Source organism: Lactuca serriola, chromosome 1 (assembly GCF_051521515.1).
Source record: "Lactuca serriola cultivar US96UC23 chromosome 1, Lser_US96UC23_V15, whole genome shotgun sequence".
In the NCBI taxonomy this organism is placed as follows: domain Eukaryota; kingdom Viridiplantae; phylum Streptophyta; class Magnoliopsida; order Asterales; family Asteraceae; genus Lactuca; species Lactuca serriola.
The window spans coordinates 21223139-21247147 of record NC_136408.1 but is presented as its reverse complement, the minus strand read 5'-3'; the positions used below and the strand labels follow the sequence as shown (position 1 = coordinate 21247147).

At 37.7% G+C, this 24009-nt stretch overlaps 1 protein-coding gene across 1 annotated transcript; it reads left to right on the top strand.

Annotated features, from left to right (window-relative positions):
* Nucleotides 1-3693: 3693 nt before the first annotated feature.
* LOC145068406 (mitogen-activated protein kinase homolog NTF3-like) lies at nt 3694-6240 on the top strand. Its single transcript, XM_079015395.1, has 3 exons — nt 3694-4175; nt 4569-4995; nt 5303-6240. Exons 2-3 carry the CDS (start codon nt 4573-4575, stop codon nt 5993-5995), a joined length of 1116 nt encoding a protein of 371 aa, XP_078871521.1. The 5' UTR covers nt 3694-4175; nt 4569-4572; the 3' UTR covers nt 5996-6240.
* The last annotated feature ends 17769 nt before the right edge of the window (nt 6241-24009 follow it).

Sequence of the window (24009 nt, the reverse complement as noted above, 5' to 3'; positions counted from 1 at the left end):
ACCAACTTTATCTTCTTCCTCTATTCTTCTCATTTCCTTAAAAAATCTTCCACTACCTTCAAAAGGACCTCCAAGTTAGAGGAAAACTCCGGATACCTCTAAAATGTACACCTCTCCAATCATCAGTTATGTGAATTCGGGATCTCTTAGATTCCAGGATCCTCCTGTTCCGTAACATCGAACTTGCCTCCATGGTGAAGATGGTAAAGCAACAACTAAACCAAGAACGGGAGGAAAACAAGACTATACACAGGGAGATGGAAAGAATGAGGGCGGAGATCAATAAACCCCAATGAGTAGAACCCTCGATCTTGCAAGCCAAGATCCTGAACTTTGACAATGTAGGATCACCAGCAAACCTGTGACAACCGTCAATTTTGGTCAAACAAAGTCAACCAAGTCAACTTAACTCGTATTAGAATTTTAGGAGGAATGTGATATTCCCTAATGTTTCTAATGTACTATTGGCAAGTTATAATACAAAGTACCCCTCTTGTTACCAATTATTGAATATAAACCCTAATTAGGGTTAGCGACGTAAAAATTCGATAATTCAATTATATATTATTTAGGTATAAATTTTATTCATAACACAATGTAATTGAGCTCATAAACTTTATACTACATGAAAAATTCATGACAAAGGTTACATATTCAGATTTTTGGTGAATTCATCACCAAATGCAACAAATTCTTTACCCGACTTAAACACTCAAACTTTAACGAAAAGAATTAGGAATCATCCTAACTTTCGTGTGATGTGTTATTATTTCTGATGATAATGATTTTTATAATAATTTGAAATTATATGATTCAAATTAAGTAATTATACATCATTTTTACCACACTTTTTATAAAAATCAACAACTTTTATAAAAATTACCCATTTTTTTATAAGAGTAAACTAATAAGACCGTCTTTGTCTTATATGATTATTACACATTTATTAAAGTATTATTGTTTAATTAAGTGAGACAAACTTGAATATTAAATTCAAGAAAACCACTTCATGTCCCCCATACCCATCCCATCCTTCCTCACCCTCCCTCCCTTTTCTCTTTAATTCGGCCAACACCCCCCCCCCCTCCATCCCATCTTCAAGAACAAGCTCTCTCTCTCTCTCTCTCTCTCTCTCTCAAGGCTAATTTTCATAAGTTGGTTCTTGATCTTTTGGTAAAAATTTCCTTACTAATCTAGTGATTCTATACATATATATATACCAGTTTTATTACAATTACACACATTAATATGTGTTAATATCCATAGGATCTTTCAATCATCAAGTGTTCTTCAAGTGTTATTGACTTGAAATCTTTCATCTTCACCTCTTTATCCACCAAGAAACACACTCAAGGTGAGTTTATACCCCTCCTTTTCATCTTTATCCAAGTTTAGGGGGAGAATACAAGTAAACTTGTATAATTATGCAAGTTGTTATACATGTGTTACTTTCATGCTGTGTAAAAATGTTATCTACAGGAAATAATGTTATTACCTAGTATTATGAACACTTATGTGTGGTATGTTGTTTAAAATACAAATTTATGAAAAATAAGTATAAACATGCTATATGTTCTTAAGGAAAAGTCAAAAAATAAAACTATGGTTTATAGACATAATATGACTTTTCTAGCAAAAATAGGTATAACCAAGTTATTGCACCATTTTTGTGACATATAAATCAAAATATATTATTTTGGACATATGTTATGAAACTGGATATAACTACCATGAATTTGGTTTTACAAAAAGAGAACCTAAAAATCTATCCATTCATGTGAAAATTAGGGTTTTCTAACAAAAATGGTCATAACCAGGTTATGGTACCATTTTTATGAGATTTAACCTAAAATATGTTGTTTTAAACATAAAAGGTTAACTTTACTTAAACGTCACAAAAAGGTAATAAGAAATTTTACAAAGTTTATAATTCAATATTTACCATCTGGTGACGTAAAGAAAATCGAAAACTAGAAAACTGACTTTATCATCCCTAGTAACACCCATGGTCTCTAAGCCTTAACCCCATTTATTTTTATGGTAAAATGCATGTGAAAAATACCAATATAACCCTTTTTAATATTTTTCTTTATTGATATTATTGATAACCTCATTAACCATTTATATAAAACTTTGAAAAAAAAAACCTAAAAATGTTAGCCCATTGTCGTCCATGTGCAACAACTCTCCATCGATGGAGGTGACACCTTTCTATCATCTCCAATGCTGGCAACACCTTTCCAAACTAGCTTCATCGTTGACGCCCTCCCTCCCTTCGCCTGCACCCTCTCTTCGTTGGCGACTAGCTCCTCCGCCTCCGCTTCCATCTGTCGTCGATGACTAGCTCTTTCGCCTCCATTCTCTCTTCAGTCTTCACTGTCACCCTTTCTCTACAACCAAGACTTCTATATAATGGGTATTCAGATGTGATCTTCAAATTAATTAACACCTCTTTTGCGAGTGATTGAAGTTAAAAAGAAAGTTGGAGATAAAGGAGAATACGATGATTTTTGTAACAAAGAACTTCGGCCAAGATTTTAGTAACTTATGGTGACTAATTAGTCCGGTGAACCGACACATTTACCTTCTGATAATGAATCTACCCTAATAAATGAAAATGACTTTGCCACATGTCATCTTCTCATTCATTTGGACACATGGCATTTTCTAGAAATTTTAAATTTTTCTATTTTCCACTTGTCATTTTATTGTATTTTTGATTTTATTAAATTAAAATCCACATTTAATATATAAGGTAATATATATGTAAGGTATTTATTAGAAAATAGTTTATATATGTAATGTATCTAATGCATTAAATTCTCATTAATTTTAATAATTCAAATTTTTTTTTATTTTTCTTATAAATTTAAAGTTTTCAAATTGTTAAAATTTTATATTTAATTTTTTTTAAATAAACTCATGTAATACATGAGTCTCACACCTAGTTAATTAAGAAAGAAGATCAAATGCATGAGTACAATTTAATTCCATATACTTACACTTGTAATGGTTATTTTTGTATGATATCGTTCTTGTTTATCTTTTATTAATCGTTTATATGGTTTGTTATTATAAGTGTTAACCGAGTAATTGCTTAAAGAAAGATATGAAAGTTGTTACTCCTTAAGAATTGATGGAAATATTGAAAACACAGTTGTACATTTACTTGAAGAAAAATATGAAATTTGTTTCTCGTTTATTTGCTCCTTAAAAGACTGGGTAAACAAACATGTACTTGATTTGCATTCGATGATATTAAGATTAAAATTGCATTTGAATTCATTCTAGATTGTAAAGCACACTTTTTTTATACATGGTCCACCATGTATAAAAAATTTGGTGGTGGTTATTTTATTGATTTGGTCTCTTATATTTTAAAAAAAAATGACAAAAAAATGTAATAACACAAAAGCATATTAGACATATGGTAAAAAGTAACATTTAGGCTGTTAGATTTAACAATGTGGAGACCATGGTGTTACCAAAGCCCTCCACAAGACCGGCCATGGCAAAAAACCAACACTAGGACCAATAGTGAGATTTTGGACAAACCATAGGGACCTTAACTGTATTTTACTCTAAGTTTAAAATCAAATGGATAGGTAATTATTTTTTAAAAACATTATGATTTGGTAAAAAGAAAAAAACTCGTTATTGCCTGGAACATTAACAATGACCAAATTACTTAAAATAGTTAGAAACGAGTGACTTCACCGTTACAAAGTTTAACGGCAATCAGCTATTTGATAAGCTCGGCGATTCGCTGAATGCGACCAAAATGGCGGTTTTCTGATAGCGACCAGATAACGAATCCTACTTTATTGTGGCCATGTTTTTTGGAAGATCAAATATCATTTCTTTCCTCTAATATCAACATATTCTCTGTCTATAATTCCTTCTAGATGCGTAGAATTCAAGATGACATTACCTATCAGGTTCGACGAATAAGTTTACGACATATTAGGGTTCGAGAATGACACATCTTAAATTGCATTTCTCATTTTTAAAATGGAAATGATGAATCTTATCGCGAGAAAGTTTTTTAATTTCTTTAAAGCTGATTCGGAATGAATTAGTGAGATTAAAGCCTACCCATGTTAATGCCTTCCAAGTATTCGACGAAATTCCAGAGGCTCAAAAGAACAGAATTTGAAAGCCGTACGCTAAACAAAGTATGCTGCTCTTGGCTTTTCAAAATTTATTTTGTTGAATATAATTGTTAAACCTCAATTAGCAAGTTCCCATGCTTATATGATGATTTTCTTCTCTTTATCTTTGTTATTGTTCTTCCTGATCATATGATTTAGTGCTCCTTTTTAACATCTGTGAAATCATGATCTTCTATCTTGTTAAACTTTACATGATCTTCATCAACACATTACATGACCATACACCAAAAAATTTCTATCTGCTCATTAAAAAAAGGGCATAAAACGGATTCGAAAGTTATTCCTAAATGGGCAAAATGCAAAAACTAGCAAAATACTTTTGAATTTTTCCAATTATAGCATATCTTACTTTCACTTCTTGTGCCAATTTTACATATCATTTACCCTATGGTGTAGAAAAATGGCAACTCCAGTTGAACCACCAAATGGGATTAAATCAGAAGGGAAGCATTACTTTTCTATATGCCAAGCATTATTTGAATTGGATACAAAGTATGTTCCCATAAAGCCTATTGGTCGAGGTGCATATGGTATTGTTTGTTCTTCTTTTAACAAGGAAACAAATGAAAAAGTTGCAATAAAAAAGATCCACAACACCTTTGACAACCATACAGATGCTTTGAGAACTTTACGTGAACTCAAACTTCTTCGACATCTTAGACATGAAAATGTTATTGCTTTAAAAGATGTAATGGTGCCCATGCACAAGACAAGTTTCAAAGATGTTTATCTTGTTTATGAGCTTATGGATACTGATTTGCATCAGATTATTAAGTCATCTCAGTCACTTTCAAACGATCACTGCCAGTATTTCCTCTTTCAGGTATGCAGCTACACATAAGGGTAAAATAGTCATTTGCTCCTCTTTCACACCGGATAGATTTTCAAAGTACAATTATTAAATACAAAAAAATGAAGCAAAATTTCGATTATAAACAAATCAATAAAAGTACGCTGCTAATTCATATATTTAACGTTTTATTTAATACAGAAAGAACGACTTAATAAAGAAAGTCCAACCTATTCCATTTCCCAAAATCTTTCTTGATTTTCTCAAATACTTTTCAAATATTATTTATCCACACAACACCTTATCCTGAGTCTGACAACAGTCTGCAAATCTTTCCTAGTTACTCCGAGGCTTAAAGTATCTCCACTCCGCCAACATCCTCCACCGCGACCTAAAACCTGGAAACCTTTTAATCAACGCGAATTGCGACCTAAAAATATGCGATTTTGGGCTGGCCCGCACAAACAATAATAAAGACCGATTCATGACCGAATACGTCGTCACGCGGTGGTACCGGGCCCCAGAGCTTCTCCTCTGTTGCGAAAACTACGGAACCTCAATCGATATCTGGTCGGTCGGGTGTATTTTTGCTGAACTTTTAGGAAGAAACCCGTTGTTTCCGGGATCCGAATGTTTAAACCAATTGAAATTGATTATTAACATTCTTGGAAGCCAAACGGAAGAAGAAATCGCATTCATTGATAATCAAAAAGCAAGAAAGTTTATACAGACGCTTCCGTTTTCACCTAGGGTGTCGTTTTCTCAGCTTTACCCTGAGGCTGAACCAATGGCGATTGATTTGTTGGAAAAGATGTTGGTGTTTGATCCGTTGAAGAGGATTAGTGTTGATGAAGCGCTTAATCATCCTTATATGTCGTCGCTTTGTAGTCCGGGTATGGATCCTCCGGTTGAAGGTGCGGTGGATGTGAATATTGATGAGGAGTTGGGGGATGAGGTGATTAGGGAGATGATTTGGAAGGAGATGCTTCATTATCATCCTGAAGTTGTTTCTGTTTCCATTGGTAATCCGTAGCAACCTGTTTCCGATTCCGGTTCTGATTCCGATTCCGACAATGACTTTGAAAGGTTTGTTTTTGAACTGTGATTTTGCGGTTATTTTCGGTCTTTTTTCGAATAAGCATGGAGTGTATACTACAGTACGGTTTGTTCTTGAACTTTTAGTTGTTGTAGAGTGGTTGTGGGAGATTGCAATTACTTTTATATTTAATGAGCTTAATGTAAACACTTAATCTGAAAAGTTATGTATGGCTTTTTTTTTGTGAAATAATTTGAGCAGACTGACTTAACCTAAACAAGTTTGATATTTTTTCCCTTCCAATTTCTCTAATATATAAAATTGATGAATGTTGTGAAATTTGTTTATTGGAATATAAAGGTAAAATTTTCATTTAATTAAATTAAGACAATTTATTTGGTTGAGAAAAGAAAAATACATGATATATAAAACTTTGGAATTACTAAATAAATATAAAGTATTGGCTACTTGATAATGTATTTTAGTAACTTATTAAACGTGATCAAAAGTGAAATTTGTACTTATAATTTTTAGTTGACTATGAAATAGCTAAATGACTAGCAAATCAGTTTAAAAATTTGTGAAATATTATCACTTAATATGAAAATAATGCATGAATTTTTTATTTTCACCAAACCTCAAATTTGACCACGTAAGAAGCTTCCAAATGTTATGCAAGGTTCTAAGTTCTAGAAAGTAGAAACCCTATGAAATGCTAATATGTTTTATTCTTTATAAGTTCTCTTTTTAATATTAGGTACAATAGTTTTCTATGTGAAAATTCATTCATTATGATGTTATTTTGTTCTAAAACATTGACAATTTTTTTTTCATTTAAGCTATTATTTACGTAGTAAAATTGATTAGCATGTTATAAATACTAACAATAATTTCCGAAAAATATAAGGTTTATCACATTGAAATATTAAAAATAAGGACTTTTCACCCTAAAAAAGATGAAACAAATCATTTAATGGTTTATTAGATAAAAAACAATAGAGCTTTTTTTCCTGAGATTTGCTCATGAAGTTACTCATTAAATTGTCACAAAATCATAGTTGATGTTATATTTTGTCGTATTTTTCATTAAGTAATGTTTCAACAGTTATATAGTTAAATATTTTAATTTATGTTATAAATCAAACCATATGATGATCATAGTATCATATAATACGCTTCTTTTATTGCAAACTAGACGAATATTCACGCGTTGCGCCAGAATCAAATTAAAACTTTTGGTAATCTTATGTTATTGAAAATATTTATATCATTTATATTAACTATAAAATAATAATTATTTCATTTAGTTTATATGAAATTATAATTAATTTGAAAAATAGATAAAATAATGCTTATTAAAATCAAATTCTACTCATGTTTTATGTGTGTATAACATTAGTTATATTTGTCATCTATTTTAATTTACTATTGTTATGATTTACTAATTTAAAAAAAAAATTGACGGTGTTTTAATTTCATAAGGATGATTATTTAAATTATCAACAACTGTTTGTAATCTAACATAATTTAATTTCTAGGTTTCTATTATTTTTAACTATTATTATTATAAATTAATTTAAAAACAACTTAATTGAATTTTAGTTATTATAAAATATAGTTTCCAGACACCTTTTAGTTAATTCGATTTATCGATTTAGATTCTTTTAGATTTATTATATTTAATGTTTTCCTTTTAACTATGTTAAAAATATATATATTGAACTTTTTTTAAACATTATTTAATATTTTACTTTAGGTTTTAAATTTTACACTAAATTTTTAAGTTTATTTAATATATTAATGTAGGTTACCTATTTAACAATATATTGAAGTTAACAAATTAAGTATGTCATATTGATAAATCACAAAGACTTCCATATATGATAATGCTTACAACTACAAACATATTTAAGTTAATAAATTAAGTATATTAAATGGAAATATGAAGAGTTTGGAGTTTCAAATGAATATGGTGAAAGAAAAAATGTTTCTTTTATAATATAGTATGATATGATATGATATGATTATATGATGATTATGTTTGATAAGACCATAATTTTTTTTATAATACCTTATAAGCTAGTTTGATAATTATTTAAAATAATTTATTAATAAACTAGTTTATAAATTAAAAGTTAGTTTTTCGACAAGCACGCCAAACAAACCTAAAAACACTCAAAGAGGACTAACTAATTTATGCTAAAACTAAAACCCTAATGACTCTTAATTAGGATCTGAATAATTTATCTAAGAGATAATATAGATTTTAGAGATTTTTATCAAGTTTAGGTATACTTCATAATAAAAGACAAAACTTATCAATAAATAAATAAATATATAACCTAATAAACATAACCTTCGAGTTGTCTTGCATCATCCTCCCCTTGTTTGAACAAGACTCGCTCGAGTCTTGTTTAGCTTTTTCATCAAGGTCCCTCCTCGTCAATTAAATGTCTTGAAAAGTGTCCGATATTTTTGTTGATCTTGACCCTTTCAAATGGTTTTCTTTTTCCAACGATTCAAATCAAGGGTATTATACTATTATTAGATCACTTACGTTTACATCTTTCTTTGGATGAAATAAGAAATGATCATTATAAATAAATGGATCAGACATGAAAAACCCAAATTGATTTATTCCTAAGAATTCAAGCCATGTTTCCTAAGGTCCGGTCCCACCATCAGGCAAAAAATGATTATTCTTAGTGCTTACCATCTCGTCTTCCTTAGTGACGTCATAGATTGTTTTTGTATTATGGACATGATCAATATCATAAGCGGGATCGATATCGTCAATAGGATCTCGTTTATAGATGGGTCTGATGTGGTAGACGAGATCTGAATCGTAGACAAGACCAATATCATTTACGAGATCAAAATTATAAACATGACCAATGTTATCAATGAGGTTGTCATCAATATGCCATGTATCGTCTTCTCGAAGTCGACTATAATGAGGTTTTCTACTGAAATCAATCATGTCAATTGGGTTTTGATACTAAATGATGCACGATAACTTGAAGGAGCATGAATAACCGAAATCGATATTGAAAACTCATTACTTACAAGAATAAAAAGGGTCTATGTCAAGTCAATCCATTTAATATGAGAACGCTTATCATTTCACTGTAATATTTGTGGTTGCCTACATATTTCTAGTTTTATGTTAATTATCATGTTCTATTTTAGCCCAGATTCTTGTGATAAGATTATTAATCTCATGCCAACATCATCTTCTAATGGAGAATCCTTACCGATTATACTACATGTGATGTCAACTTTTTCATCACTAACCAACTCAAATAATTGAAAAAAAATTCCCTAATAAGCTTCTTTATTCGTGCTCTAAATGTTTCAACATTTAAAGCATAAAACTTTCATCTATCAGTAATAAATTTTAAATCTTCAAGACAGATTTGCAAATATATATCTACTAATTTGTCTTGATGATTTAAAATTTGTTGTTAACAGAAGAAAGTTTGATGCTTTAAATGTTGAAACATTTGGAGCAAGAATAGAGAAGCTTATTAGGAAAAAGTATTTTTAGTTATTTGAGTTGGATGATGATGAAAAGGTTGACATTACATGTATTTGCAAAACATTTGGCAATATGTGTAAGTTTATTCATCTACATCATTCAAAAAAGGATTTAAAAAGTGAAATTATTAATAATTAGTGAGAAAGCAAAAGATTGAAATTAATCAATTATACTCGTGGGAGATCAGCATGTTCTGAGTAAGCACCTTTTAATGCCAACAACAAGCCTATCTGGCTAGTCCTAGATAGAGATGACAAAAAAACCCGTACCCGATGGGTACCCGAAACCCTAACCCGATTTGACTGGGTAAATCCCCGAGTTGACCGTGTATGGGGACGGGGATGGGTATTACCCGAATATAAAAAGCGGGGATGGGGATGGGATGGTTCAACCTGTCGGGTACCCATACTCGTACCCGAAACCGGCCCTGATGGTTACCCGATATATATATATATATATATATATATATATATATATATATATATATATATATATATATATATATATATAGTATTACTTATGTTTTTATTTTTAATAATGCATAAGCAAATTTTCAGTAGACAAAGTAAGGTTTTTTAACAATCAAATGTATAGTTTTGGGAAGAATTTTTATGTGTTTTTTTTTTTGCAACAAATGATTTTATTTGTCACCTTGAATGTTATTGTTCGTGTTTGAAGACATTCAGTGATTATAGTGTTTTATATTGTTCTGTTAGTTTTTGTTTTGTTGGTTAATATATAATTATGAGTTATTTTTTCATAAAGTTCAAAACTTTGTAACGGGGAAAAATCCCCGATACCCATTGGGGATGGGGATGGGGATGGGGATAGATTTTTAATCCCCAATGGGGATGGGGTTGGGTATGAGGATGGGGATCAGGATTCAGGTATGGGGTTGGGGAACACGAAACCCGATATACCCGTACCCATTGCCATCCCTAGTCCTAGATGTCAACAATGGTGACCTTAGAGTAATACTACCAACATATGATGTTGTCATTTGATCAAATATAGCTCCCAAACGTGTTCTATATTGTACTACATATGACATACCTTTCATATCAGCCATTAAAACTGAATTATCATAATCTGGAAACCAGTCAATCATGTCTTCTTAACTTTGCTTAATTTCTTGAAAAATGAAGGTATATGATAACTGATACATCAAACTCAAGTATAGTAATTAGAAATCATTGAAATTCTAACAAAAATCAAATTTCAAGTAAACTTAAGAAAAAAACATATGCATTTGATTGTTGCATCATTTTTTTGTGCTCGTATTAAATGTAAATTGTCCATCTGCTGTGTGAGTGTTTGATACACGAGCAACTTTCTGAAAACAATTTGGTTTGATATATGATTATATATGAGAAATCACCGATTACAACTTCATTGGAGACGAAATCAAACACTTAGATCAAATAAAACAAAAATTGATGTCAAATAACACAACAAACAAAACTCGCTCAAGATCTAATAAAAACACTCCATGAAACGTCAACAAAAAGGGGGAAAAACATTCATTAATGTCGTGAACATGGAATAAAAAATCAAATAGTTAAGATCATCAGTGAGTTCAGTGGGAGGTTTCAATAAGAATTTAGTCAATCGCAAATCGGGTCTTCAGTTTTGGCCTTCACTTATCTGTCTCCTATTGGAACTGGCTTCATTTTCTTGAAAAAAACGAACACGAAGAATGGCGATGAAATTTCGGGGTTACGTGGATACGTGATATGATTTCTAGGGTTTTATATAGAGGATTTGAAGTAAAAAGAAAAAAATACGGGACAATTTTTCCATCTGCCCAGTTCTTCAGTCATCCTTCCAATCGAACTTGAAACTCTGGAAAAAGAAGAAGAGATACGTGTAATCAATTAAAGGGAGGAGGGATTGAGATCAATTGGAGACACTGAGAAAAGATTTAGAGAAACTGCGATCAATCTCCAAGAGAGAAGAAGTTGCATTTTGGGGTGGGTGTCAATCGATTCTGTGAATCGATTAACATCGAGACGCAAGGAAGAGCTATTGTTTTCATGTATTTCTCAAACAAAACGAGGGAGAAAAAGAAAGAAGGATGAACAGTTCGTTGGTTTGCTATACAAACTCCTTGAACTTATTTTATATATATATATATATATATATATATATATATATATATATATATATATATGTATATATATATAGCGAGAGAGAGAGAGAGGTATGTTCAAATGTTTTTCATATCTATTGTGTGCTACAATGCATCAATAAAAATTTAGTAAAAATTTAATTATTATTTGATCAAATAAAGATAGATATCGAATGATTTCCATAATTATATGTATATTAAATAATATTCATAATTACAATTATTTTTTATGGAAACTAATTAAATTCATTATTAATATCAACAATAATATTTTTCAGAATGAATTTGTATCCAGAAGAATGAGAGTGTATTCTAGTAGAATACACTCTCGTATTCATATTCCATACAACTTTGTTGTATTTTAAGTGAGTGAGTGCTGAAACAAAACACAAACTCAAACTGTAGCACCTGGTTCCTGGTACGTAAAAATTTATCTATATATTTTGCATTTTGGCCTTGGACTTGGCGAGTTGTAGGCCAGACTCGCCGAGTAGAGAAGGGTTTTGGAGCACGTTTAAGTTGGCGACTCGACAAGTCCCCGCTGTCTGATGAAACCCTAAATTTCAAGGGTTTGCACCCTATTTAAACCAACCTTATGCGCCCCAACCTCGCCCCCTTCACCCTCAGAGCTCCCAACATCGTCCAAACCCTTATTCCTTGAGAGATTGAAGTATTTTGGTGTGTTTCTTGAAGATTTTGAGAGAAGAGAAGAGTAGATCAAGAAGAGAAGAAGGAGGCCAGACATCTTGGTGTTATTTTAAGTGATTCCCTTGAGGTATAACTCAGTTTCCCTCTGTTTTCATGCTTGTAGAACTTTATAGCTCCATTAAAGTCCTTCTTGAGCCATTTCCAAGCTTGATTATGAACTAAGGTTTGTAATAAGTTGATTAACCCTTAGATCTAGGCATGATTGAGCTCCAAGAGCTCAGATCTACTGCCTTTATGGAGCCATATTGCATGAAAGCCCTAGATCTACTCTTTTAGTTCATTTTGAGCCCTAAAACCTTCATTGGTGTTTATTTACACGTAAAGTTGGAAACTTTACGTGTTAACCAGGCCCTAGAAACCCAGATCTATGTATGGCATGAGCTGGATCCAAGCAAAATCGAATATTTAGTGTTTGCATGTGACAGACTCGGCGAGTCGTTCATCGGACTCGGTGAGTCGAGTCGTGAGTCCCCGAGTTTCCCCTTTTTGTGTTTGCGGAGTGGAGTAGTGAGTCATGGGGTGTGACTCAGTGAGTCGGAAGCCAGACTCACCCATGAAGAAACTCGGCGAGTCAATGCCCTGACTCGGCGACTCCAAGGCAATCTTCTTGCCTCAAGAACAGACTCGGCGAGTTGTTCATATCACTCGGCGAGTCTCAGCATAACATGTTCTTCGGATGAAGATGAACTCGGCGAGTTGTTCATACAACTCGGCGAGTAGGATGAAGGGATATTGGACCTTGGATTAAAAGGAAAACTCGTTGAGTCAATGCCTAACTCGACGAGTAGAGACGGGGTTGTGGTCAGACAAAAGGATAGGGACTCGGCGAGTTGGCAGGCCAACTCGACGAGTCGGGTCAACTGGAAGTTGACTTTGACTTTGACTCTTGGCTCGGTCAGGGGTAAATGGTCATTTTACCCTGAGGTCGGTTAGCAGTATTTGACTGGGTGTTTTGTGGGGATTTTAGCCGGAGGACTTCCGGGACAGCAGCATCAGAAGACAGTCAATTCCCACGCAGATCAGCAACTACTTTGAGGTGAGTTACCTTCCAGTAGCGGTGGGTCTACGGCCACAATGCCGGCCCACCAGTAGGAGTTGTATGTTAGATGATTGTCTTTGTGATATCATCTAGGTTTTCTACTACCTGATATGTTATATGCTGGCATGATATGAATATGTGATAGTAGTAGAGTTCGGTTGTTAGGACCGAAGGGTAGGTCAGACACCCGAGATATGTCTGACAGTACGTGATGATATGTTATATGCCGGCATGATATGTTATATGTGATAGTGGTAGTAGGAGGGAAATAGTCCCCAAGCCCGGTCGTTAGGGCCGAGGGTAGATCGGACGCCCCATATATGTCTGATAATATGTTATGTTATGATATATGTGATAGTAGCAGTAGGGGGTGAAATAGTCCCTCGAGGATCGGTTGTTAGGACCGATGGGTAGTCAGCACCCCAGAATGGCTTGACATGGGTAGTCAGCACCCCAGAACGGCTTGACACGGGTAGGTCGGCACCCCAGAATGGTCATACCGGGAAAGGTCGGGCACCCCAGAATTGCCCGACAGTGTGTATGGTATGTGATTGTATGGTATGTGGTAAGTTGGGGGAACTCACTAAGCTTCTTGCTTACAGTTTTCAGTTTTGGTTTCAGGTACTTCTTCTTCGAAGGGGAAGGAGCTGGCACGGTAGCGGTATATCACACACACGCTTTGTATTCCGCACTATGGGATCCTCCTGGGATTTGTACACTGACAGTATTATGTTTGATAATATGGTTTCCAGAAAATCAACATCTTTTATGAAATGATATGATCTGTGAATGTTTTAATTCTAATGTTTTGCAAATTCTATGTTTTAAAAATGAAATTTTTGGCTCCTATTTTTGGGATGTTACAAGTTGGTATCAGAGCCCTGGTTTGAGGGATTCGGACACGCCTTCGGGGATGTCTGAATTCAAATTAAGGGATTTTAAAGATTTTAAAGAAGAAAATATTTTTCCGAAAAGCTAAGTAAAGAGTTTTAATAAGGAACGAAGTGTGTGATGTGCGCGACCAACCGAGCTCAAGTAAGTATTCCCCAAAGTACCCATACTAGCTTATGTTATGTTTATCAGTTTCAGTAGAACAGCATGCTAGAATAGGACTAAGGATCTAGGAGTGATGCCTTATGTGCCTGCCTTATGAGCTTCGGTGTATGAAAATTGCATGCTAGAATTGAGTAGATAGCAGTAGGATAGCCTGTTAGGGTTATGCATGATAGTATGAGTTTAGCATTGTATGCTAGTACAACTTTCCTCTATGAGGACGGATTTGCCTGAGATTGTTTCCTTGTGTCTGAATGCTGCTTGCTTTGTGCTTCGTGGGGACTCTGAGTGATGGGAGTTAGACATTAGATGAATACATCACGTCACATGTGATCAGGGTTGAATAATCTTGGAGTGCTGGATTTGGCCTTAGTGCGTGGCTTTTGTCTGAGTCTAACCGTGTAGAGCCGAGTCTGTTACTCGAAGGATTATCTGAGCCTCACCACATGTGATGGTATTCAGGTAATGACTAATTGGCATTACAAGGAGGCCTTCAGCAGCTGAGGACCGGGTAGGGTGGAGTTGGAGATTTCCTGGGGCAAGCCTAGGATGAGTATAGCAGTGATCAGCGGTAGTGAAAGGGACCTGGTGGAGTCAAGGCAGTCCTTGGAAAAGGTACGGGTAGATGTGGAAGGTAGTATGGGCCCGTACTATTGAAAGCAGAGGATCCGTATCCGAAACTAAGGAAGGCCAAGATAAGACCAGGGAACTTGTAGTAAGTGTGATCCCTCCAGAGGTGTCAGTATCGCTAACAATTATTATTTTGTATTTCAGAATGGTGGTACTACGCTCGAGGCCAGCAGTTGGCAGTTCAGGAGAGGGATCGGGTTCGAGATCAGGTTCCGAGCCAGTAGATGAGGGGCTACGCGAGTTCATCGCGTCAGAGATCACCAGAGGCATCCTTGAGTCGACCCCCATTATCTTCGGGTCGATCAAGGAAGGGATATTGGAGTTAATGGAGGATCGCCTCAGGGCATTCAGGAGCGACATGGCATCTGGCCAGTCGGGATCTCGCACACTGTCCTTCAAGGACTTCCGGGGCAGTGGTGCGCCGGATTTTCACGGGGCGAAGGACCCCACAGCTGCCAGGCGATGGATTGCAGACATTGAGTCTGCACAGATGATTAGCTTCTGCCCTGAGGGGTCGAAGGTGAGGTTTGCAGCAGGGTGTTTACGGGATCGAGCTAGGGATTGGTGGGAGTCCGTGGGTGACTCGTTGGGAGCCTCAGCTGTCGAGGCTATGACTTGGTCGGACTTCGCGACCAGGTTCAGGGCAGAGTTTGTGCCAGCTGTCGAGCTTCAGCAGCTGGCCAAGGAGTTCTTGGATATGAGACAGACGACGGAGGCTGTAACGGAGATCACCGCCAAGTTCCGGGAGAGGGCATTGCTGGTGCCCCAGTACGCGGGTGATGAGGATATGAGGAGGACCCGCTATTATGACATGCTACAAGCTGATATTCAGGAGCATGTCAGTTTTTCAGCTTGCTCTATGATTGCCAGGGCAAGGGAGAGGGAGATAGATCTGGAGCACATCCGAAAGAGGAAGACAGAGGAGGGTCAGGCAGGAGGGGCTTCGGGGAAGAAGCCCAAGGGACCAGATGGTAGGCCAAAAGGCCAGTCAAGACCAAGCCGCTGCAAGAAATGCGGCAAGCCTCATGAGGGGGCATGTAGGCTGAGATCGTCGGGCTGCTATAAGTGCGGCAAGACGGGGAACTACAACAGGGATTGTACCGCCCCTGCACCTGTGATTCAGACATCGGAGTTGCTGTGTTTCCACTGCAACCAGAGGGGCCACAAGAAGGCCAATTGCCCCCAGTTGACAGCATCAGCGCCGGCTAAGGCGCCGACTCTAGCTACCCTTCGGATTACAGATAGCCGGCAGGTCAAGGCAGAGGCTCCAGTGGTGAGGAGCCGGGCATTTCAGCTGACTACCGAGGAGGCTCGCGTCGCACCCGATGTGGTGACGGGTATGATTCTTTCCCTCTATCTTATTTTTATGATGTTATGATATTGATCTGTGCTATGTGTATATGCGTTAGGATCGTTCCATGTGAACGACATTCCTGTTCAGGTGTTGTTTGACTCGGGTGCCCCCCGATCATTTGTTTTCCTTGCACTTAGCAAGAGGTTTACTGAGTCTTCGGGCATGTTGGATTGCCCTTTACAGGTAGAGATCACCGATGATCTATCGGTGCGAGCGTCAACAGTATTCAGGGATTGTGTCCTAAGGTTATTTGAGGAGCGCTATTTGGTGGGTTTGGTTCCCATCCCTTTGCGGGGGAACAAGGTGATTATAGGCATGGATTGGTTGAGCCCTAATGGGGCGATGATAGATTGTGCATAGCAGTTAGTGCGGATTAGGACCCCAAGTGGGGGAGAGTTGGTGATCCACGGCGAGAGGCCACAACATGGACCCACAGTATGTTCAGCAGTGAGAGTTAGGCGCTACCTTCAACAGGGTTGTGCGGGATTTGTCGCATACGTTACGGGTACCTGGGATGCAGGTAAGGCGACGGTGAGTGAGGTTCCAGTGGTGCGAGACTACGCTGATGTGTTCCCGAAGGAGCTTCCTGGAATACCTCCGGAGCGTCAGGTAGAGTTCAAGATCGACCTAGTTCCTGATGCGGCTCTGATATCCAAGGCACCCTATCGGTTGGCTCCTCCCAAGATGCAGGAGTTGTCTACGCAGCTGCAGGAGCTGCTAGACAAGGGATTTATTCGACCGAGCAGTTCACCCTGGGGAGCCTCGATCCTATTTGTGAAGAAGAAGGACGGGTCGCATCGGATGTGTATAGATTACCAGGAGCTGAATAAGGTAACGGTGAAGAACCGTTACCCACTCCCGAGGATTGATGATCTCTTTGACCAGTTACAGGGAGCATCTTGGTTCTCCAAGATCGATTTGCGTTCAGGTTATCACCAGATGAGGGTCAGGGAGGAGGATGTACAGAAGACCGTGTTTCGGACGCATTATGGTCATTATGAGTTCGTGGTGATGCCGTTTGGGCTCACCAATGCTCCTTCCGCGTTCATGGACCTCATGAACCGCGTGTGTAGACCGATGCTGGATCGATCTGTGATAGTTTTCATTGATGACATCTTGGTTTATTCCAAGACGCAGGAGGAGAACGAGGAGCATCTGAGAGAGGTTTTGGAGACCTTGAGGAGTGAGATCTTGTACGCCAAGTTCTCCAAATGTGAGTTTTGGTTGCGCGAGGTGTAGTTTCTTGGGCACCTCGTCAACCAGAACGGGATTTCAGTTGACCCGGCCAAGGTAGAGGCCGTGATGAGATGGGAGGTTCCGAAGTCTCCATCCGAGATTCGTAGTTTCCTAGGATTAGCAGGCTACTATCGGAGATTCATTCAGGATTTATCCAAGATAGTCGTACCCCTGACACGGTTGACAAGGAAAGCCGTGGTCTTTCGATAGGGGCCTGAGCAGCATGCAGCCTTCGAGACTCTGAGGCAGAGATTGTGCGAGGCGCCAATATTAGCCCTGCCGGAGGGTGTAGAGGATTTCGTGGTATACTGTGATGCGTCTATCTCGGGCTTAGGCGTAGTATTGATGCAGAGGGGACACGTCATCGCTTATGCCTCGAGGCAGCTGAAGCCTCACGAGGCAAACTACCCGACGCATGATTTAGAGTTGGCGGCGGTGGTCTTCGCCCTCAAGATTTGGCGGCATTACCTCTACGGGGTTCGATGTACCATTTACACAGACCACAAGAGTTTGAGGTACCTCATGGATCAGCCGAATCTGAACATGAGGCAGCGTCGATGGTTGGACGTGGTGAAGGATTATGATTACGAGATCCTTTGTCACCCGGGAAAGGCCAACGTGGTGGCCGATGCGCTTAGCCGTAAGGCGGCACCGATCAGGGATGTGTGTATGAGGATGACAGTGGTGACTCCACTGTTAGAGCAGATTCGGGAAGCTCAACAGGAAGCTATGAAGGAGGAGCATCAGAAGAGTGAGCGAATAGTGGGTCAAGTCACCTCCTTCGATTATGATAGCCGAGGGTTATTGACACTACATCATAGGGTGTGGGTGCCGTATCACGGAGGCGTGCGCCAGATCTTGATGGAGGAGGCGCACAAATCCTGATTCTCTATTCATCCAAGGGCGACGAAGATGTATCGGGATCTTCGTCTAGACTATTGGTGGCCCTGCATGAAGCGGGATGTGGCGTGGTACGTTAAGTGGTGTTTGACCTGCAGGAAGGTCAAGGCCGAGCATCAGAGACCGCACGGCAAGATGCAGCCGTTGGATATCCCGTTATGGAAATGGGAGGATATTACGATGGATTTTATCACAAAGATTCCCAGGACGGCGTGTGGAGTAGATTCGATTTGGGTCATCGTGGATCGGTTGACCAAGAGTGCCCATTTTATTCCGGTTCAGGAGAGTATCTCGGCCGAGAAGTTGGCCGATATCTACATTAGGGAGATAGTGGCGCGACACGGGGTGCCAGTGTCAGTGATATCAGATCGAGATGTGCGGTTCACTTCTGGGTTTTGGAAGAAGTTTCATGATGAGTTGGCCACTCGTCTGCATTTTAACACCGCATTTCACCTGCATACGGATGGTCAGAGCGGGCGGACCATCCAGAGGTTGGAGGATATGTTGCGGGCATGCGTGCTAGACTTTGGTGGTAGTTGGGATACCTATCTTCCCTTGGCTGAGTTCTCGTACAACAACAGCTACCACGCGAGCATTGACCGTCCCCCATTCGAGATGTTGTACGGACGGAGGTGCAGGACCCTGATATGTTGGGGTGAAGTTGGCCAGAGGGTCACGGGGAGCACCGAGGTGGTGCTCAAGACGACCGAGAAAATCCAGCAGGTTCGAAGCAGGCTTTAGACTGCGCAGAGTCAGCAAAAAGGTTACGCCGACAAGCGTCGATCAGACCTGGAGTTCCAGGTCGGGGATATGGTTCTCCTGAAAGTGTCGCCTTGGAAAGGTGTCATCCGATTCAGGAAGCAGGGAAAGTTGGGCCCGAGATTCATTGGTCCGTTCAGGGTTGTTGCCCGGGTGGGCAAGGTGGCATATAGGCTGGATCTGCCAGCCGAGCTCAGTCAGATCCGCAGCACCTTCCATGTCTCCCAGCTGCGGAAGTGCCTAGTGGATGATTCAGCGGTGGTACTGCTAGAGGATATATAGGTTGATGACAGCCTGAATTACATTGAGCGCCCAGTCGCAATCCTCGACCGGAAGTCGAAGGATCTGAGGAACAAGAGGGTAGAATTAGTAAAGGTGCAATGGCAGCACCGAAAGGGTTCGGAATGGACTTAGGAGCCGGTGGAAGAAATGATGGAACATTACCCGGAGCTGTTTCAGGATCGAGCAGCAGACTTCGAGGACGAAGTCTAAAATAAGTGGGGGAGATTAGTAGCACCTGGTTCCTGGTACGTAAAAATTTGTCTATATATTTTGCATTTTGGCCTTGGACTCGGCAAGTTGTAGGCCAGAATCGCCGAGTAGAGACGGGTTTGGGAGCACGTTTAAGTTGGCGACTCGGCGAGTCCACATTCTGGACTCGGCGAGTCCCCGCTATCTGATGAAACCCTAAATTTCAAGGGTTTGCACCCTATTTAAACCAACCTTATGCGCCCCAACCTCGCCCCCTTCACCCTCAGAGCTCCCAACATCGTCCAAACCCTTATTCCTTGAGAGATTGAAGTATTTTGGTGTGTTTCTTGAAGATTTTGAGAGAAGAGAAGAGTAGATCAAGAAGAGAAGAAGGAGGCCAGACATCTTGGTGTTATTTTAAGTGATTCCCTTGAGGTATAACTCAGTTTCCCTCTGTTTTCATGCTTGTAGAACTTTATAGCTCCATTAAAGTCCTTCTTGAGCCATTTCCAAGCTTGATTATGAACTAAGGTTTGTAATAAGTTGATTAACCCTTAGATCTAGGCATGATTGAGCTCCAAGAGCTCAGATCTACTGCCTTTATGGAGCCATATTGCATGAAAGCCCTAGATCTACTCTTTTAGTTCATTTTGAGCCCTAAAACCTTCATTGGTGTTTATTTACACGTAAAGTTGGAAACTTTACGTGTTAACCAGGCCCTAGAAACCCAGATCTATGTATGGCATGAGCTGGATCCAAGCAAAATCGAATATTTAGTGTTTGCATGTGACAGACTCGGCGAGTCGTTCATCGGACTCGGTGAGTCGAGTCGTGAGTCCCCGAGTTTCCCCTTTTTGTGTTTGCGGAGTGGAGTAGTGAGTCATGGGGTGTGACTCAGTGAGTCGGAAGCCAGACTCACCCATGAAGAAACTCGGCGAGTCAATGCCCTGACTCGGCGACTCCAAGGCAATCTTCTTGCCTCAAGAACAGACTCGGCGAGTTGTTCATATCACTCGGCGAGTCTCAGCATAACATGTTCTTCGGATGAAGATGAACTCGGCGAGTTGTTCATACAACTCGGCGAGTAGGATGAAGGGATATTGGACCTTGGATTAAAAGGAAAACTCGTTGAGTCAATGCCTAACTCGACGAGTAGAGACGGGGTTGTGGTCAGACAAAAGGATAGGGACTCGGCGAGTTGGCAGGCCAACTCGACGAGTCGGGTCAACTGGAAGTTGACTTTGACTTTGACTCTTGGCTCGGTCAGGGGTAAATGGTCATTTTACCCTGAGGTCGGTTAGCAGTATTTGACTGGGTGTTTTGTGGGGATTTTAGCCGGAGGACTTCCGGGACAGCAGCATCAGAAGACAGTCAATTCCCACGCAGATCAGCAACTACTTTGAGGTGAGTTACCTTCCAGTAGCGGTGGGTCTACGGCCACAATGCCGGCCCACCAGTAGGAGTTGTATGTTAGATGATTGTCTTTGTGATATCATCTAGGTTTTCTACTACCTGATATGTTATATGCTGGCATGATATGAATATGTGATAGTAGTAGAGTTCGGTTGTTAGGACCGAAGGGTAGGTCAGACACCCGAGATATGTCTGACAGTACGTGATGATATGTTATATGCCGGCATGATATGTTATATGTGATAGTGGTAGTAGGAGGGGAATAGTCCCCAAGCCCGGTCGTTAGGGCCGAGGGTTGATCGGACGCCCCATATATGTCTGATAATATGTTATGTTATGATATATGTGATAGTAGCAGTAGGGGGTGAAATAGTCCCCGAGGATCGGTTGTTAGGACCGATGGGTAGTCAGCACCCCAGAATGGCTTGACATGGGTAGTCAGCACCCCAGAACGGCTTGACACGGGTAGGTCGGCACCCCAGAATGGTCGTACCGGGAAAGGTCGGGCACCCCAGAATTGCCCGACAGTATGTATGGTATTTGATTGTATGGTATGTGGTAAAATGGGGGAACTCACTAAGCTTCTTGCTTACAGTTTTCAGTTTTGGTTTCAGGTACTTCTTCTTCGAAGGGGAAGGAGCCGGCACGGTAGCGGTATATCACACACACGCTTTGTATTCCGCACTATGGGATCCTCCTGGGATTTTGTACATTGACAGTATTATGTTTGATAATATGGTTTCCAGACAATCAACATCTTTTATGAAATGATATGATCTGTGAATGTTTTAATTCTAATGTTTTGCAAATTCTATGTTTTAAAAATGAAATTTTTGGCTCCTATTTTTGGGATGTTACACAAAAATAAAACATAAATGCGAATTCATTCTAAAAGAATGTTATTGATAACATTAATGACAAATTTAATTAGTTTCCATAAAAAAAATTATAATTATGGATATCATTTAATATACATACAATTACTGAAATGATTTAATATATATCTTTATTTAATTAAATAATTACTTAATTTTACTAAATTCCAATTTGTGCATTCTAGCACACAATAAATATAAGAACACATTAACCTAGCCATGTATATATATATATATATATATATATATATATATATATATATATATAGGCTTTGGTTATTTTGTTTTACTAACTATTATGTGCCAGAATGTACAGATCTGGACCAACAAATGAAATTAATCAATGAACATGATTTGAGAGTGTTTGATATTATAATGAGATAACATGTACCATATAATCACACAAATTTTAGCAAAATGGTATTTCAAACAATTAACTACATTTATATAAGGAAAATTTTGGATTTTTAGGGATAATTAATTCTCATAAATTTAAAAATCTGAATTTTTTTAATTAATTCACTTTTAATTCTAATGTAATTTGTAAACATAACCGATTTTATTCTGTCAGGATAATTTTTTGTTAGAATGATGTTATTTCAGAATTTTATTCTATTAGAGTATTATTTAAGAATAACAAAATTCTTGAATCCAGGTTGAAAAATAACAACATTCTATTCTTATACATCCGAACTTAAATATAAATTCATATATATTCTTACAAAGTAAAAGTTTTATACATTTTAATATAATTATACATATTCTAAAAGAATATCAACAAAAATGAATAAAAAAAAATAAATAACAACATTCTTAAATTGTGAGTATGATCAAACTTTATTCACTCTTCATGTTATTCTTATTAGGTCTTCAATGCATTCTTCCATCCATTCTTATCACAAAAAAAAAAAAAAAAAAAAAAAAAAAAAAAAAAAAAACAACTAATATTGGTTAAAACATGTTACTTGCAATTAACTATCGCTTTATATATTCTGGTAGAATACATAGAATACATTATGGCAGAATACATAGATTTTATTCTTACAGAATATATAAAATATATTCAATAGTATCGTATTTACTGCTAATATAATTTTAGATTTCAAATATACAATAACAAGGGACAATAGAAATTGGAATTTAAAATCACAAATTGAACCAAAATAATACACATACAAATTAATTACTTTTTTAAACAATTACATAAAATATGTGCAGCTAGTAATTCTGACAGAATGCATACCACAAGGTTAAATTCTTTAGTTTCTCTTTCGTACATTTCAACAAACACTTTGTTTAGCCAAAACAAAAGGTAATCATAAACAAAAATACATAAGAAATAAACAAGTAAAATGTCAAAAAGATCATAAAAATGATATCATTGAGAAGTAAGGAGCATGCCGTTTAATCAGGGTCGGCCGAATAGGGTGGGCAAGATGGGCGACGGCCACGGGCCTCGTTATGTTTTCAGGCCCTAAAAATAATTCTGTTTTATACTTAATATATATGCTTTGTGTTAAACAATTGCATATAATTTCACTAGATGAGTTGGTTAGCGTTCTGGTAAGGGGCGTAGGTAGGTGCTCTGGTTCGATTTTTTCTATATGCACTTTTTAAAACTAATAATAAATAATCAGCATTTGCTCTCTTTCATAACTTGCGCCTCATTTTATTGAAATTGAATTCAAATTAAAAATAGTCCCTGCATTCTTCTTTGTTATTCAAAAATCATCCAAGTTATTAATATGGTCCTTTTTTTTTTTTTTTGACAAACTACCCAAACATTTATTTCATTTACAATTTTGGTCTTTTCTAGCAATTATCAAACATAATTTTCCAGCTAAGAGATTTTCTACATTGCATGGTGTTCTAATATATAATTATTATTATCTGTATGTTTGTTAATA